Source organism: Melospiza melodia, chromosome W, assembly GCF_035770615.1.
Source record: "Melospiza melodia melodia isolate bMelMel2 chromosome W, bMelMel2.pri, whole genome shotgun sequence".
Lineage (NCBI taxonomy): Eukaryota > Metazoa > Chordata > Aves > Passeriformes > Passerellidae > Melospiza > Melospiza melodia.
In genome coordinates, this window is record NC_086225.1 from 190,813 (window position 1) to 210,141 (window position 19,329).

Consider the following 19,329-nt stretch of genomic DNA (forward strand, 5'->3'; position numbering starts at 1 on the left):
ATTTATTATGTGCTCATAAATCAATAAATTTGTGCAGTAATAAAAATAACTTATTGTAATGGTAACAGCTCCAAAGGACTCCTGACTGACTGGCATTGCATTTAATTCAGATCTATGTTCCATTCCCCAACTAATGGCACACTGTGGGTTAGAAAGTGATTAAAATTGTTGTCAAACTGGCCTCCTGGAAAGAGGGAGCCCTTTTTCTGCAGTTGGTAGATCTGCAGGATCTATATTTGATTTTTAGAGTTGGAAAGCAAAAAAAGTTAGTGTAGGAATAATAAGCCAGGAAATGCTAGAAAAATGGCTTTCTTTTTTCCTCCAATCCCTCTAAACAACAAAACAAAAGAATTAAACAACAAAAAGGAAGAGTCGGTACTGCGGTTTTTTGAAGGGTAATGGAAATACAAAGAGATTTGCCTGCAACTACACAGGAAAACATTAGAAGAGGTAGGAGTATAACTGATCTTCTGAGTCAAGTCTCTAGTGTCTTTATTGCTGTATTTCTAGTTTTGGTTCCTTAAGGATCATTGGATTTCTTTCTTATTTTTTAAAATTTATGTTTACTCTTTTCAGTATTGCTGAAATTTTTTCTTTATAATATTCCCGAGAGACATGCAGACAATACATAGTACTATTTTTTTGAACTTCAGCACTTTTATGCTGCTTCACAAACATCATATTCCTTGGATAATGAAGGGAAATTATTAGGAATACTCGACTGATCTATTAATGGAAGGTTCAAAAAAAGATGATGAAGTTGATTACTCTTTGTCACAGTTTTTTCTAAGGCTAACAAAAGTCTAAATAAATGACAGTTTGGAATCCCAGCAGCTGATTCTCAAGTTTGCTATGCTGGTGCATAAAAGAACTGCCATATAGCAATGCTTGTTAATTCTAGACAGTGTTACTGTGCATCAGAAAGCTCTAAAACTCCAGAGACACTTTTCAGAGAAACTATGCAAGTTGTGGCAAAAGGGAAAGAGAAAGGCTTGCTGTCTGTTATGGCTTTCTGGCTTTTACTGTTCTAAAGGAAAGATCTAAACATCTGTGGTCAATTAGAGGAAAAAAACTGTTTCTGAGAGAAGCAATACACATGGGTCCTGCAATGCAGCCAACTGTATATCTTTGGGTTCTGTGTGTTGATGTATCAGTATATATTGATATATTGAGTGTAACAAGCAATACAAAGATAAGAACTGCAATGACCTATTGTATGTTTATATTTCAGCACCAGAGTACCTCTCTTTTCTCCCTGCAAATCTGGATCAAGATATAACTTTAACCCATCAAATTTCATTTTATCCACCTGTAATATCAGCTTTGTCTCTGCAGAAAAATGTTATATACACACTCAACAGTCATGGTAAAAAGAAAACAAAACTCCTGGATACCACCTTAAAACCTAAGCTCCCTAAGCCTTAAGCTTGAATCTGATATATCTGTTTAACATCAAGCAGTTTTTAACACTATCCTTGGGACTTGGGACTCCTCACTTCCCCTCACAGCTTTCTCTATGACTCATGAAATACCTTGTATCTGCTCATATAATGAATCTCTTGAAGTTCAGATGTCTAAGCAACTCTTCTAATAGACACTCTTTCTAATAAAAGAAAAATTAATCTGTTAAAACTACAGGTATTTCTTAAGGACTGTTCAATTATAGCCACTTGTTTTATGAACCCTTAGCAAAATAAATTCTGGAAAAAAGGACATTTGACCTCCCCTTCCAGTGAGTAACAAATAGTGCATATTCTTAGGGAAATGGTGTGCATTTTAGAAACAAAAACCAAATTAAATTTTGGCAATGATTTTTCTAAATGCAATAGAATTTAACATTGGGGTTTTTTACTAAATAGATCTCTGCTGATCCCCTGCTCTTGAGTCATGCTTCAAGAAAAACTGCAAAAATGAGTTGAGCTAAATTATTTTCTTAATTTTTTACCTATTCTTCTATTTGCCACATTCAAATGAGGCAGCACTCGTGTAAGAGCAGGAATAATCACAAGTGAAAGAAAGTATCCAGGAATTCAACCTAGGCTCAAGTTGGTCTGGATTCAGTTTCAGTTTTTGATAAGATTTCCTTGTGACCACTCCTAAATGTTAACAGCTAGGCACCTCAGAATATCAATTATAAGTGACACATGAGCAGGTCTGTGGAACATAATCATGCCATTCTTATAGCCTTGTTAGCTTAACATCGTTCCCAGGGAAGCATGTGCTGAAAAAAAGATGTGTCATGCATATGTATTCTGCAAGGGTTCCCGACTTCCAGCAGGGTTTCATATTCCCTTTTCTTGCTGTAACTTCTCTAAATGTACTACTAGATTTAGGACAACACCCATCAGTGCTGAACCTGAACACACTGAAGCACTGCTGCATAGAAGTTAAGATTCCAAGATTACTCAAGCCTTGAAACTGCTCTTGGCCCTTATGTCACCCTGAGTACACATTGGAAAATGGGACGAGAGAGGTAATGTGTACTTTATAAAATTTTGTTGTGCTTGTATAAGTTGTGCTTGTTAATTTTCATGTTTTCCTGCTGAATGTTCTTCCTGTATCTATGTTTATTCTGTGACCTATAGCTAATGCTTGTTTTCTAGCTGAAAGCCAGCTAAGTCTCTGTTCGTACTTGACATATGTTGACAGCGTTCAACGGTGCATAGAGCATCTGAACTACTTCATGGAGATAAGGGGAGAAATATGCATCTGCATTCATAGCTCCATCTCAGATTCTCTGCCTAGATTTCAGTAGTAAAAAAACTTGGAGAAAAGAGAAGGAATGAAATTATTCTTCATAGACACATTAGTCACAAAAGAGAAAGCACCAACAAGCAATTTTCTCAGACTGAAATAGGTGTCAAAGAATTTTAGACAGTCATCAGGTTCAAAACAAGCAGAAGAAGGGATGAGACTCAGAACTAAACGTAAACCATGGCTGACTAGCTGAAGAAATAGGGATAGCAAAATCAGCCTTCAAACTTCAAACTGGATCCTCTCAAAGTTCCTGGCATGGGTAACTAAAACAGTGGCTTGTGACCCGAAATCCTAGAGCCCTACGCAGTACAAGCCTTACTGCTATGAAACTTCATGATGACACAGTTTTACATTTTCCTTACAAATGCTGTTCTTGTAATGCCTCTGCTTCCTAATGACATGATTTATCAAATCTTAGTTCCATTAACTTGTGATTTTTCCCCTGCTGAATCCTTAACAATTTCCTAAAGACGATTCAAGACAAATGGGAACTTTGCTTCACCATATTTCCTCGTTTAGTTTCTGTTGTTCCTTTATTATTTAAAAATAGTTACTGCAGCATAAACTAATTTTGCAGTTAAGGTTACTGGACTTAATTCTCTTTTGTGCTGCGCATTGTTTAATTACATCTGGGTAAATAAACACAAAAGACTAGCAACTCTAATAGTCGCTTGTACTGTTTTCAGCATTTTATTCAGCATCTCTATTCTGATTCAAATGGCAGAACATGAGGTAGCTAGGAACTGGTTCTGTTGAACCAGTTGGTTCTCCGCTCTTTGGAAAATGTTTTCCACAAGAATCTTAGTGCAGTGTCTATTTGCCTATTCACCTTCACTTCCCCTATGCTGACAAATGAACAAACCGCAAAGAAGCTATTTTCTAATCAGCCAAAAATATTGCACATGCCACCGAGAGAAAGCTAAACTTTCACTCATATTGATATTGAAGAGACTGCTATTTTAAAAACTAATGCATATGGATTATGGATAATATTAGTGCTTCAAATTTGATTTTTAAAAAAACATTTACTAGAAATTATTGAATTTTCGAGAGCTGAAGCCCGGTCTTGGCATACTTCCACGTATCCAGTAAAGTTTTAATTGCTCTGCAGAGCAATCAGCAATTAGCTCAGCTAGCTCTGAGCTAATCCTCACTGCGGTGTTTATTGAAATAAACAGGGCCAGGAGACTTCTTCTCCTGTGCAATGCCTTTATTAAAAAGTGATCAGCTCAGGATTGGGCGGATTGGGCGGCTCGACGGGTCTGCAGCGTCCGTCGTCTCTCCCAAGGCGACTCAGAGGAGGAGGATATGCGCAGATCTGTCCACTAGGGGCAGAGCTGGGGGAAATCCAGTCCTCGTGGGAGCCTTTACGGCGTGATGTCCCCGTCAGATGGTGCCCCTCCCACTCAGTCGGCCTGGTCTCACCGCCGGGGTCAACTCCCATGGTCAGGGCGAGAGGGTCCGAAGGTGTTCCGCGTCTCTGCAGGCTCAGCACTCGGTTCCTCACGTCCAGACATCACTCCAGTCTCTCAACTCTTAGGTGGCTCGTTGTTTTTGGGGTTTCTCCATGAGTTTGGAGATGGGGGTCCCACAAAGCATTCTGGTCTTGCGAGTCACTTTGCATAACCCCCCCAACCTTCTCAGGTGTCTTCCCTATTCTGAGAAAGGTAAAACTTAGCTTCGGGCAAGGTCCCCACCCAGGAGAAGGGCCATTGCCTCGCCCCAGCCAGGGCTTTTACTAATACAAAAACAACCATTAACGACAACGACCCGTGATTACAATAACAAAACACACAGAACTTGGGCAGGGCCAGTGGTCTGGCTGCCTTTTTGAAACTTTTTCTCATAAAAAAATATTAACCGAGTTTTTGTTCATAACACTTATGAAATGGAAAGTCTTGGTGATGTGACATGAATACTCAGAAATATTTTAGGTAGATGGAAATCATGATTACTTAACATCAAAATACCTGAAACTTCTTGCTCTTGCTGGTGGGGTGATAGATGGCTGCCTTCATTAACCGGCGTGTGAGCACAATCATGTCTTAAAATCCAGTGCTTTTTCCAGGCTCCTGCGTTCTTCCATTAATTACTGAAATGTCTTCGGTTAATTGTAGAAGTGCCACCGACACCCAGGCAATGCCGTGAGCCTGGCGGCTGAGCCCGGGCACACGAGCGAGGCGCTCCTCACGGGGCTCCGCGCCATGTCTCCGTCAGGCGTCTTCACTAGGCGCTCGTCCTCTCCACGACCGCATTCGGAGGATTTTGATGATGCTGTGGAAAACACAACGGAACCTTCCCGGAACGGTCGCTCCGCGGCCCGGGCGGCGGCCGGGATGGTTTGGCGGCGCACCGAGGCGGAAGAGGGCGGATGCCAACGTGTCGGGGACGGCGGGGCCTGGCAGCGAGCGCGGGTCTGGCTCCTCTCCGTGTCCCGCGGAGCTACTCAGCCTTCCTCGGCTGCTCTTGAGCCCCTTCGGCCCTTCTCACCCCCCTCAGTGTCCCTCGGCTGCTCTCAGACCCCCTCTCACCCCCCTCTTCTTCCCGCAGTCCCCCTCGTCTCCCCTGAACTCTCTCATCTCCCCGGAGCTCCCCTGATATTTCCTCAGCGCCCCGCATCTCCCCTGGTCTCCCCTCAGCTGCCGCGGAGATGGATGACGAACCCGAGCGGACCAAGCGCTGGGAAGGAGGCTACGAAAGAACATGGTGTGTTCTTCCCCCCTCACCTCTCTCTCCTTTCTGGCGAAAGAGGAGGAAAAGCCTCCCCTCTGCCCACTGTAACAGTCTGTTCTGCCTAGGGAAATTCTTAAGGAAGACGAATCCGGGTCTTTGAAGGCAACCATCGAGGACATTCTCTTCAAGGCGAAGAAGAAAAGGTACGTGGTGTGGCTACGAGCCTGCTAACAGCACTGATTTGGTCAGTTAGAAGGGCTTGATCATCCCGAAACTGGTTCCTGTGGGATAAATTAACCATAAGGCATGCCTGCAGGATGTCTTTATGGCCCTTTTCCTTCAGAGGGGCAGGTGCATGCCAGGAAAAATGATGAAAAATCAATTTTAACTTTTAACACTGAATGTATACAGGCTGTGTATCCCATGTGTATGCAAGCTACAGGTCTTGATCTGATGAAAAGCTGCAGAGCACTGCAACTTCAATCTGCACAACTTAGAGGAATCTTCCATCAGTGGTTTTTTTTTTTTTTTTTTTTTTTTGTTTAGTATACAAATCAGAGAATTGCAGGATAGTTTAGGTTGAAAGGGACCTTAAAGATCATCTCACTCGAACCTGCCATGGGCTGGGACTCCTTTCATTGGACAGATTGGTCAGAGCCCCATCCAAACTGACCTGGAGCTCTCCCAGGGATGGGGTATCCGCAGCTTCTCAAGGCAACCTGCTCCAGTGCCTCACTACCCTCGTGGTAGAAACATGTTTATCTCCAATCTAAATCAACCCTCTTTTAGTTAAAAACATTGCCCCTTCTCCTGTCACAGCAGAATCTACTTCTGGTATCACAGCTACAGATTTCTGTTTCAAATTTCAGAAAAATGGCTAGAAGAAAATCCTAAGTTTTATGTTATTTCAAGTTATGCTAGAACTTGATTTTTCAAGTTTGGATAAAATTTTAAAGCTTCATTAAACCTGGTAGTAAGAAATAGTTCTTATTTATTTTCTGAGAGTTGTGAAATCTGTGATTGATCTGTGGGGTTTTTCAGCATGAATAACTGTCTGCAGTTTGTTGCTTCTACATTTTAGCTAGAAGTCTAGTATTGGATTTGTTTGGACTGTTGTTTTAGGAGCCATTCACTCATTTGAATTTGACTTAAAACCTTCTGTGTTTTGTTAGACTCTATGAACACCATGGACAAGTTCGGCTTGGAATGGTATGTTAATACCTTAAACCTCTTCTGTCCTTAGTCCAAAACTATTTGGCTGGAGGTGGTATGCCAGATCTGAAATACACTTCTGCTGGCCTGGCATACTTCGTACCAAACCCTGTGCTTTCCGCTGTTATTTCTTGTTTTTTAAAGCATTCTTTGTTTCTTGGCAGTGTGTATGTGAAGCATGGCTCTTCAGGGTTGGAGGGTTGACACACAGGGTGTGTTTGGCAGCAGAAGTCAGATCACATGTGCTGACACTATCCATTTCTCTTCACGTGAAAAATGGACATGGTGGAAATGGGTTGTAAATAACCACATTGCTTTGTACAACACAGCTCTTCAGGTGAAGACATGAATGTTCAAACTATGCATGTTTTGTAGCTTGTCATGAGAGGAGAATAACAGTGTGCATTTTTCAAGAGAAGGGTTTTTTTTATTTTAAGAAAAAAATGGAAGAATGCATTACTTTTCAGTTGCTGTTAATTGTATCTTTATCTACTGAATCTTCCCTGTCAGAGGGAGGAAGTAGTGGCTTTTTAAAGTAAATGGAATAATTAATTCATTTCAATACGTATTCTGTGAGTGATTTTCACATATGGTGGAAATGCAGATGCGTCACCTTTACGTGGTTGTTGATGGATCAAGAACGATGGAGGACCGAGACTTAAAGCCAAACAGACTTACTTGCACTCTGAAGGTATTCCTGCACTCAAGTTTTTTCTTATTGAGCCACCGTTTCTCTATAAACTGGTTACATTTTGCATTTCAAAGAATTGCAGTCTCCTGTGTCTGCATAGCCTCATCTCTCATCCCTACATTTGTCTCCTTATTTCTGCCTGTCACTTTCCTATTTTTTGAATAGTAAAATCTGTGTGGCATTATTTTGCCTTGCACACGTGCTTCTGTACAGCAAAAACACTTTGCACAGGCATATTATGGGAAGACACATTTGGAAACTATTGCCCAGATTAAGGGGATGACATGTTCTCATTACATATCTAGAATTGGTTTGTATTTTTTTCTTACACTTGGGTTTTTTTATGAATTCTTACTTGAAAGGATGCTAGATGAGTGTTGAACTGGATTGCTGTTTCAGATTGTGGACATATTTCCACTGTATCTGGTATTGGTATTGAATATATATGAATGTATAATATTGAACTGTATACATTGTGTTCTGTATGGTCTTCTCCAACAATACTTGAGCCTGAAATCCTGCATTTTGATGGTTTTGTACAGAGTAGTGCTTTTTGGTGTATTGAAAACCTCCACTTGAAACAGCAGGAATCTAGAACTTTAACATAGGACATGAATAAAATAAGGGGGGTGGAGTTTCTGAAATCTCATTTAATTGATTACTTGGGATGAAGGGGGAGGGATAGGGTGAAAGAAGAATGGAAAGAAAAGGCTCATTCCCCCTTTTTGTGTTACTCAACTACTTTGTTTTGCTTTTTTAGTTTAGTAGATGTTTTGCATCTACTTAATGCATGTGTGTAATAAAAGTATAATTAGTTTTTAACTGCCTTAACTTTTCTTTATAGTTATTGGAATATTTTGTTGAAGAGTACTTTGACCAGAATCCTATTAGTCAGGTATGTACGACTGTGCAAGAAACAAATAGCAGAAAACTATTTTAAAAGGTAGTTTTGGTTATAACACTACCAAGTAAACTGTTTTCAATTTATGTATACCTTCCCATCCTTTATTCATCAGTCTAGTGAAATTCTTGTTTCTGCCTGTTTCTACAATTTAAGTTTTAGAAGATTTCTTTTTGTACTTTTTGGCAAAAGTAATGAAAGTATGGGAGTGTTTATAAATTAATGCATCAAGTTGTGCTGCTGTTGTTACACTTGAAGTAAAACTTTTATTATAGCCTTGTATGATTAAACAATTGTGGTCTATAAAGATGTAAAAAAAATACAGTAAAATTCTAAATAAACTCACTGGAAAAGTTTCTAAGAAAAGTTTGGTCTTTTTTTTCCCTGTTTCAGATTGGCTTAATTGTAACCAAGAGTAAAAGAGCTGAAAAAATGACAGAACTCTCAGGTAGGGAAGTAGTATTCTTTTCTTAAATTGCAGATGTTTTTGTCCTTTTCATTGGTGTTCTAAGCTGTGCCTGATACACTGCTGAAAATGAAGTTATGTTATCATAATTAGTTTTAATTTCAAAGATAAATTATTGCAAGTTGTTTGAAACCATAATCTACATTCTGTTCTGCTTTGATCCAGAATCGTTGTTGTGTGCTTGTTTGTGATCAAGTTTCAACCAGAATACAAGTCTGATATGTTCTGGTTTCCCTATAGTTAATTTTCTACCCTGTTTGTTAATTTTGTATGTTACAACATCTGTGGTTTTTGTGAGATCTGATCAGATGTTAAGAAGTCAAGGTTTGTTTGGTTCCTGCCTGCTGTTAGGCCAGTCTCTATGGCTTCAGCAGGTTTCATGGGGGAAATTGGGGATCAACCAATCTTTGAACCATGCTTTGAGGATAACAGAGGAAACAAAACTCTCTTTCTGTTTGTGGGAGATGTCACGCTTATGTTGAGTGCTTAATGATACCCAACAGTGATTTTACTCTTTTTGGCTTCTAAACTTTCTAGCATCTGAGTGCCTATGGAGTAAAAGTCTTTTTTTAGTCTTTTCTGCATTCTGATCAAAATACCAATTTCTAAGGAAAAATACAGACCTGCCTCTGAAACCAGTTCCTGTTGTACAAGTACACTTCATTACATATGCACTTTAAACATTTCTGTTCTTTAACTTGTTGTATCAGTTAAATTGATTTCATTTTTTCACTTACAGGAAACTCAAAAAAAAAAAAAAAAGCGTGTAACTGCTCTGAAGAAAGCAGTGGATATGAACTGCAGTGGAGAGCCTTCTCTATATAATTCCCTAAATTTGGCCATGCAGACTTTAAAGTTAGTATATACAAGGAGGTTTTTTTGTTTTCTTTGTGATTGTGGCTTTTGAGAGGCAGAGACAGAATTTTTTCTAAGTAGCATCTTGCATCATGCTGACTTGAGTCTTTAAAAGGCGACTCTCCTCTTACAATACAAATCATTAAGTTAAATACTCCAGTAGTGCAGAAGTTTATCTTCTACCACTAGATGCTTGTATTTAGGGTTGTGTTTCTTACAGAAATGAAATTTGAAAACCAAGTTGATGATGGTATGTAGATATTGTGATGAAAGACACTGCAGTTCTTTATTACTGAAGGGCTGCAGTATGAGAGAGATCATAGTTAGGGGTTAATAATGTAAGAGAACAGGAAAAGAAACAGTATTGTGTCACAATAAACTTGTGAGAGTTTTGGCATACTTTAGAAAGATCAATTTTCAGGTAGGATAGATTCAGAGCACTTTTTTGCAATGTGAGGTATTGAGATGCATCCCAGTTTGTGGAAAACTGAAAAAGAATTACAGCTAAAGATACTGACTGAACAAAGCGGATAATCAGTGTCATGAAAAGCCATTTAAATACTAGCAGGAAGAGAGTTTTCAACTAAGAACTACAAGTAATTAGAAGTAATGGATTTACACTTAAGAACTGATTAGAGCTTTTTAAGAAGTCAGGAAGATTTACTACAGTGTGCTGGTTTGGAGATTAATTTTACATGTGAGTTTGGCTAAGGTACTGTTGTGGTGTGCTGTAATGTCCCATTTTAGACTTCCAGGTCACTTCCCCAGGTGTGCCTATACCTCTCTCCCTTCCCCCTTGCCCCCATGCTGAGTGAGTCCTGTCAATCAGGCTTAACATTCCAGCAAGGCATCGTGTGGTTGGTCACTTTCAAAGGATGCCCCTCAGGCCCAGGGGTCATTGGCCTGTCTGGGTGTCATCTTCCCCTGAGACCCTGCCCCTCTCACCTGGTTGGTCGCTCACCTGTACCTCCCCTCCCCCTGTCCCTGAGCTTAAAAGGTGAATCAGACCATGCGGCAGGGATTCTGTTGGAGAAGTTGCTCACGTTCAGACCTCTGTAACCATGGAATAAACCTCTGGACATTAAACCCTCCAGCAGAATCCTCTCCTTTTTCTCTTCACCATCGCCTGAAATCTTCCTCCTGAGGTAAACGGAGTTCATAACAAGCCTGGACTTGTTCAGTGCCCAGCTGCAATCTCCAGCAAGCCAAGGTATCTCTGGGGTGATACACCGCAGTTGCTGCCTTTGGCCCAGCAGCAAGGGTCAGACTGGCCCAGGCACTATCTAACTGGTAATATTGGGAACCATATTCCAATAAGGTACAAAGGATTCATTACAGGAAATAATCAGGTAACAACTACCCAATTAAATACTGTATTTTAGATATTGGAAACTTTGGCTTTCAGAAGGTGAAAATCTGGTGCTCGGACAAGGATCTTACCACAGTTTGGAGAAGACTTCATATCATGTAATCTTCTGACTTCAGCACACTAAGGTCCTTGGAGATGTTATCATACAAATAGTTTAGTGTGCATAAGTAAATTAACTGTGTACTTTCCTTAGGCACATGCCAGGACATACAAGCAGAGAGGTTTTGGTAGTCCTCAGCAGTCTGACAACACGTGATCCAGCCAACATCTATGATGTAATTAAGGTACAGAACTGAAGTTTCACTACTGCATTGAACATCCAAGCTGCTGGACAAAACACAGGCAGTTGCAGTGTTATCACCAATTAATTTTCATGTAAGACTTAAACGTTTTTACTGTTTCTTGTTCTGCACATGAATTGAGTATGCTTTTTTTTTCTCTATTTTAAGTGTTTAAAAGCAGTAAAGATCAGAGTATCTGTCATCGGCCTAAGTGCTGAAGTTCGAGTTTGTACAGTACTTGCCCGAGAAACTGGTGGTATGTATCTGAAGTTCAGTAATTATATTACTAACACAGGTTTAAAATCAAAATCAAGTAATTTGTTATATATTTATTGCTGCATTTTGTAATTTTTAAGGATAAATATTTCCCATTTTGCTGGCAGAAAATTAGAGTTGCCCAAATACACAAAATATACAGTAGTAAGTGAAATTACTAGCAGCTGGTAGCTGCAGCTCTAGAGAGAAAAAATACATATATTTGCAAACCTTTTGTCCCATATATAAAGCTATGTGGTGTGAAACTTCATCAGTGTAACATGTTAATATCCGTTGCTACAGTGGTAACTCTTGCAGTATGGTTACTACAGTTAAATGTTGAAGAAAAAGCTCTGTGTCTTCATATCTAACTTAACATTCTGTTATTACTAGTTTTAAAACTTGTCATTTAGGGTAGCATTAACAGGGCTGCTTTTTAGGAAGAGGTTTGGATAAATTGTGTTTTCTACCTAAGTTGTTTTCTGTCATTTGGAGTATATGTTTGTATTTTTTTTTGGCTCGTAACCTGATAGTAAGGCATCTCTTTGTCTGTGACAGGAACATACCACATTATTTTGGATGAAAGTCATTATAAGGAACTGCTGATGCACCATGTCAGTCCTCCACCTGCCAGTTCAACTTCTGAGTGCTCCCTTATTCAAATGGGTAGGATATGGATTTGTCAAACTCCTAGCGTGAGATATTTTCTTTTTCTTTAATTGCCTCTTCTGTGTTAAGGCAATACAAATAGTAAGACATGTAGTAAAGACATTGTGTAATTTTTTTTTGTTTAAACTTTTATTTTGCTAGATTGATGTTATTCCTGCATCGTAGTCAGTTTTTAAATAAAGCTTATTAAGTAAGACAAATTACTGAACAGAATTTGGAAACAATGAAGTGGAACGATATTGATGGCACAGTAATTGTTATAAATTTAATACTTAGAAATGAAGGGTGAAAAACTATTATTTCTCCCTCTGCTTTTTTCCCTGCAGAAGGCAACTATTACAACTATTAATTGATTTAGGAACCGTGGGTAGTACACATTAGCAACTACTTGAGTGTTCTCTCAAGAAGTAGATTACTCCTTTTCTTTTCTTGATCTGTTTCTCAATAAATTTAAGCTTGGAGTTAAACCAGTATAGGAACTGTAATGCTAAAGTAGAGCATTGAGTTCTCACTTTCATCCATCCTTTTCATAGATAAGAATGCATGTATTTTTATGTCTAGGTATAGATAATGAAAAGGTTTACTTCTCATAGGTAAAGCCTGAGCAGCAGTTGGAAAAACCAACTTCTCACCTCTCATGATCTGTAAAAAATAAATGATACAAGGAAAGAAAGAAAGAAAGAAAGAAAGAAAAGAAAGAATGAAAGAAAGAAAGAAAGAAAGAAAGAAAGAAAGAAAGAAATCAGTCTCCAAAAAGTCCTGTAGTCTCATCTATTATATACTGCACTTAGAAAGTGAATATAGGCTGGATGAATGCTTACAAAAATACTTCCTCCTTAATTAGAAACTATTGTTTAAGTGAACATTTGTATGCTGCTCACTCTGCTTTCCTACCATTTCATATATTTTACTTTTTAACTGTTCTTCTAAAATGGGGTTCCAGTGCACTTCAGTTAACACAAAGTCTATGGCAAAGACATTTTTCCAGCTGAGGGGAAGTCAGAGAGGTGTGGGTGTAGGTAGAGACCTTTGGGAAGAATTTGATATAGCAAGAGTGTATCAGTTCTCCTGTAATAACAAATGGGAAAGAGAAAGGCCTGAGTATCTAGAATAAACTTTGAACTTCTTCGTTGAAGTAAGAAATGGACACATTATTGCATGTTTAAAATTTTTGCTATGGGATGTGTTTCTCTTCAGGTTTTCCTCAGCATACTATTGCTTCTCTATCTGATCAAGATGCAAAGCCTTCCTTCAGCATGGCGTAAGTAGCATTGATTAGAATTCAATGAACTGGTATGAATTCAATATTAATTAGTCATATTTAGAAAATCTGCTCAACAGTGAAAGTATTGCAAAATAATCTGAAAAAAGACTAAGCCATGTCTTGTGACTTCTTACTAGACATTTTATTTCCATTAGTAGCTCCAGTATTAAAAGTATCCTCTGTTAAATATGTGTTTTAAAATTTGCATTTAAGTTTTTTCAAGGTAGTAAATGGTACGTAGTTCAGTTACACAGTGATTGGGGCACACAGGTACTACAAGGTCTTGAGTAATTACTTGCAGCTCTTGATTTAATTACTACTATCATTATAAAAGATAATTATGAGGATGGAAGAGTATTATCTGAATAAAGTATTTTTTATGTATTTCTTAACATGACTTTAAAGGGAAGTTTAAAATAGAGGCCTCATTTGATGACTGTACCAGTGCACTTCTCAATGAAAAGAGTCATTGTTTTCCAGGGTGATAGGGGAGTCTGAATTTCAGAATGAAACAACGTCTAACAGCACTGTGCTTTTTGAAAGAATAGTTACCATGTGCATCTTAGAGGCAATAGAATGTTTTTGTCTCTAAAAAGAAACAAGCATGCAGTTATTGTTCATATCTTTATTTTTAAAGATTGGCTCCTTTATATGGAAATGTTTGGTCTTTGGTTCCTGTGAGAAAATGTGGTCACTGATATCTGTCCATATCAATTGTTTTCTGACACTTATACATTAAACTGTTACATGCAATCTAGTGAAACTTTTTAAATTATTTGATGTGAAAACATTATTTGTACTTATGTAGTAGCATGGTATTATTTCTTAAGTACTGAATTGTTTCTTTCTGCTGTAGGCAATTGGAAAATAACAGTGACCCAGGTCTTACACTGGGTGGATATTTTTGTCCTCAGTGCAGAGCCAAATACTGTGAGCTTCCTGTGGAATGCAAAATCTGTGGTAAGTAGTAAGAAGAGGTGAGCAGATGAATCAAGAGTTCATGGTAAGAGAGTTAAGGGGTAGAAAAATTCAGCTATACTTATTTTGAGTCCTGCATTTCTGTGACCTGGGATGTCAGCTTCATAGAAATGTCTCTCAGGACTGTACCTGTAACAGTAAAGCTGTATCATATTCGTTGGTATAAGGAATATACCTAAGGCAAAATAGGGAAGAGAGGTGATGCACATGGGAATGATAACTTCTCAAGAATCCTCATTTAACTTAACACACTCATGTTTCAGAGTTCTTAGTGCAAGCCCATGAAAATAGAGTGCTTTGGAGCGGGAGGACAGAAGTACTCTCCTCTCCATGTGTATGTGGGTGGAAGATTTCCAAGTTGAACCCAAGGGCAATCTGCACAGTGACACAAGACAGGCTGTAGAGTTGTAAACGGGGCCCTTTGGTCTTGCAAATGTTAATGGACTGTGCAAGCAATGATGCCTCTCTCCATTGCTCCTAGTGAGGGTGGGAGGGAGGATTAGTGTGGTTTATAATATTAGTATTGTGAGGGGGTGCTGTTCTCCTGGCTTCCAGAGGCATATGACTGAAACACAGTAGGTATTGCCAGGATGCCTGTATTTGGCAACAGGATGAAATAATTATGGGCTTGGATCACTTTATCCTAGTTTAATTTCAAGTTTTTCCCACCGGCATGAGTTTCATTCCAGCAAGGGGATAGTGTAACTGGAGAAATCCTGTGTATCTGCAGTGGATTCTCCACAGCTGCAGTGATCAGGAGAACAAGTTTTGACATGTACAGTACGAGTGAGTGAGTGAGTGAGTGAGTGAGTGAGTGAGTGAGTGAGTGAGTGAGTGAGTGAGTGAGTGAGTGAGTGAGACATTTGTGCCAGCCCATGCCCCACCTGTTCTCATGGTCTAACCCCAGCTGTCAACTCAGCCCCACACTATCCCACGCACTGGTGAGATGGGGAGAGAATCAGAAGAGTAAAAGTGAGATAACTCACAGGTGGCATTAAAGGCAATTGGAAAGTTATGGCAATAGCTATGCACACAAGACAAGCAAAGTAAGTAATTCATTCACCACTTCCCATCAGTAGAATCTCCAGGAAAGCAGGACTCTGTCATGGGTAACAGTTATTTGAGAAAGTAAATGCCATCATCCTGAACATTCTCCCCTTTCCACCTTCTCCACCCAGCTTTATAGGCTGAACATGATGCCACATGGTGTGGCATATCCCTTTGTTATCTTGGTGCACTGTTGACTGCAATCCTGAGTGTATCCCCTCCCAATGCCTTGTGCACCCCCGAGCCTACTCACGGGTGGAGTGAGAAACAGAAAGGGCCTTCTTGATTGTGTGTAAACACTGCTCAGCAGTAAAGGAAACACTCCTGCCTAATCAACCTTATTTCCAGCATAGATCCAAAACACAGCCACATGATAGTTAGTGTGACAAAAACTAACTGTTTTAAAACCAGCAGACCAGTGTTAGCTGAGATGGGACTGTGGCGTGGTTTTGGCAGTAGTACAGCAAGCTGTAGTAGAGTTTGTAACAGGGCATCATTTTAGCTGGTGGTGTGTCTCTTTCTCGGCTGTTTTAATGACCTGGAAAGGCTCGGGGTGGCCTTGGGCAGCCCGCACTCCAAAGGACGAAAAGAGTCTTCAAGTTCTTTCTCGGTCTTCAGTGTTTATTAGTTTTTTATCTACAAGATTTTCTCTCGGCCCAACAGAGGTCCGCACAGCAAGCCAGCCATGAGCACACTGAGAGCCCCCGGGGCGGTCACTTATCTTTATACTCAAAACTACGTATACAATATTTACCTATTTTCCCCAATACCTTTTACCCTTATTGACCAGTGCACTTTTAGTAAGAACCAATCCCAAAGTGCCACCATCACCACAGAAGATGGAGGCTAAGAAGAAGAAGGACAGGACACGCCCCAATTCCTCCATCTTACTTCTCCAGACCCCCCTGTACAGAAATCCTAAACCCTGTGTTTCACGCTCTAATTAACTTATCCCTTCACCATTTACCCCAGTGAAATCCTCCCATCCTCATACAGGTGTCGTCTCCCGTGCAGGATCAAAGTCCAGCCACCAGACGCTTCTGGCAACATTCCAGTACCTCCGAGCCCCCCAAGGGTGGTCTTGGTGACTCGGCACATCAGTCCTGAGGTGCTGAGATCCCACAGTGGTGTGATACAGCAGAGCCATCATTGCCAAAAGGAGCTTCCTAACTTCACCACTGTGTGTTGTAAATGTATTTCTGAAGGCTGAGTTAAACCTTTTCAGTAGAAATTTTATCGATTTGCTTGTTCTTTGTGTTTGGATTTAAAACTGGATTACAAGTTTAGGTAATGGAACAAGTAATTTTACTTTTTAAAGTTCTTAGAAGCTGTCAACCACTGAGTAATTAAAAATATTATTTTTCCTTTTTACCTTATTTTATACAGAAAAGCTTTTCAGTACATGTTCCCTTGTAACAATTTTGGTGTCTGTTTGCAGGTCTTACGTTAGTGTCTGCACCTCACCTGGCTCGGTCTTACCATCACTTGTTTCCTTTAGATGCCTTTCAGGAAGTTCCACTGGAAGAATACAAAGGGGAACGGTATGCAAATCTTACTTGTGATAATGAGTGTGCTTGTAGATTCCATAACTTTTTTGTCACAAAAGTAAGAATAGCTGGCAACAGCTTCTTTGCTGCTGGAGATCCTGGGTGTTTGGGTGGTGTGGGGAATCTCTGGCATTGAGAAGTACTTGTAGTTTCTATGATCTGTGAGTTCAGTTGAATAGGTGAAGTAATTGCCAGAAATTGTTACTATGTATGAGATCTTTTTAAAACATTGATTTACACAGTCTTGACTCCTTTTTTTTTCAGTTAAAATATAAAATTTTGCTTTTAGGTATTGTCAAGGCTGCCAGGGAGAAATGAAAGATCAAAATGTAAGTATGTTGAAAGGCATTGTAACTTGCATTGAGGGGTGTGAGAAATAGAGATGATCCTTTAGAATTATATTCTAAACACCAGAAGAATACTTATGAAAGTTAATGTCATGGTTAATTAGACTTAGGTGTTAAACAGTCACAATTTATAGACTGCAAAGTCTGTAGAAGTGTGGGAAGTAATTTCCTAGGGAGCTGCATAAAAAAAAGCTTCCCATTTGGAAGCATTTACAGTGACCTGAGCTCAAGCCTGCGAATACATTTGCTGCCAGAAGATTTAATTCAGTTGAGTTTCTGTGATGCTAGCAGTGCAGTCTGTTTACATTATCATGATGATGTAACTGTTGCCCTACTGTAGTGTGATGATGATAAGTTCTGCTAATTTGACTTGTCTTTCTATCCTTCCCACGCAGGTGTACATATGCAAAGTGTGTCAGAACGCGTTTTGTGTGGAATGCGATCTGTTTGTTCATGATTCGCTGCACTGCTGTCCTGGCTGTATTCACGAGCACCCTGCTCCTGTATCTGTATGATCTCATATCTTCTTAAAAATTGCTGTATCTTTGTCATTCTTGCATGAATCTAATTAGTTTATTCAGCCATCGCTCTAACTGATGCACCTCTGAACAAGATGATTACAGAGGGATGAACAGTGGAGTAGGAGCAAATGTTATTTTTAAAATTTTTTTATTACTTTTAATATTTACTTGAATTATCTGTATCTACTTTTTGTTCCTGTCTAAAGAACTATGGCTTTTTCCAGCGGTTATTATAATAACATGTATATTTGTAAATGTGAAAGTGATAAAACTGCTTTTTATGATAATGTGATGATTCATCTTCATTTCATTACTTGTTCAAAAAGAAGCCCTGAAAATACATTTTACACATCTGTTGTTCCAAACTTTTGGTTTTGGCAGATGGTGGATTTCTGTAGATCTGTCTTGGTTTGAAAAGACAGATGTCTACTAAGGAAGGCAGGAGCCTCTCTTGAAATGGAAAATGCAAACCCTCTCCCTCTCTATTATTACAATTTTGAAATTAATGACCTCTCAGGCAAAGATATGAGAGTAGGAATAGCAGTTCTTTATTAGGAAAAATAGAAATAAAAAAAGGAGAAATACAAAAACCACTGACAGAGTCAGAATACGACCTGACACCCAATGGGTCAGCGTGTAGCTAGCAGTCTGATTGAATGGTGGCTGCAATCCTCCTGCAGTGACAGGGGTGATTCTGTTGGAGCAGGTATCCTGTAGAAGGGTGCAGTTTTCTCTGAGGGTCCAGTCGGGCCTGGTATACCTCTGGGAATCCAGTGGGAAAAGGCTGCCTGTTGTGTTCTCAGATTGTATTTCGGAAGGAATGCTTGGCTCCTCCCCCTGGGCGAAGCATCTCACAATGGGATGATGTGATTTTATCAGTCATGCAGTGAGACTCAATGCCCCATTAACAGAGGATATTTCCTGGAGAGAGGATTGGCTGTGGAACAGATAAAGAAAATGCCCAATTAACAGACAATAACTGCCCCACTTCTAAAAGATGGCAATAGAATACACACCCCCAGCTGCATCTTGCATTTGCAACCTAAGACAAGATCAAAATACTCTTTTCAAGAATTTGACAAAGATGGTTTTAAGCAATTAATTGGTGGATATTTCATGTATTAATTTAAAGTATTATGAGTATTTACCTTGCAATTCGGTAAGGCAGCTCAAATACAGCTGTTATTAATGTGGTGAAAACATATTTTAGGTTTTAATGGTGCAACTCAAAGCTAACTGAATTCTATTACTCCTGTGTCTGGGTTAAGTTTCATTTTTTTTGTAGGAGGGTAAGGTTGCTGAAAGGCTGAGAACTTGCAAAAGGGCAATACCTGAGTTAATACAAACTATTGTTTGGTGGACTCAGTGTTAAAGACAAAAAGACACACTGTTTGGTTCTGAAGCTATACTGAATTGACAGACGTGCGCGTCATCTTCTCTCCTTGGCTAAACCCTAGAGCAACGGTAAAGTAGGTGCAGGAGGGGAAGTGTCTATC

General features: G+C 39.4%; 1 protein-coding gene across 1 annotated transcript; it reads left to right on the forward strand.

Moving 5' to 3' along the window:
- The first annotated feature begins 5,339 nt into the window (after positions 1-5,339).
- LOC134431437 (general transcription factor IIH subunit 2-like) lies at positions 5,340-17,991 on the forward strand. Its single transcript, XM_063179446.1, has 15 exons — positions 5,340-5,463; positions 5,556-5,633; positions 6,603-6,639; positions 7,247-7,333; positions 8,178-8,228; positions 8,628-8,690; positions 9,464-9,555; positions 11,118-11,208; positions 11,374-11,461; positions 12,019-12,126; positions 13,327-13,390; positions 14,250-14,353; positions 16,857-16,959; positions 17,255-17,294; positions 17,708-17,991. The coding sequence occupies exons 1-15, from the start codon at positions 5,408-5,410 to the stop codon at positions 17,825-17,827; spliced, it is 1,182 nt and encodes a 393-aa protein (XP_063035516.1). The 5' UTR covers positions 5,340-5,407; the 3' UTR covers positions 17,828-17,991.
- The last annotated feature ends 1,338 nt before the right edge of the window (positions 17,992-19,329 follow it).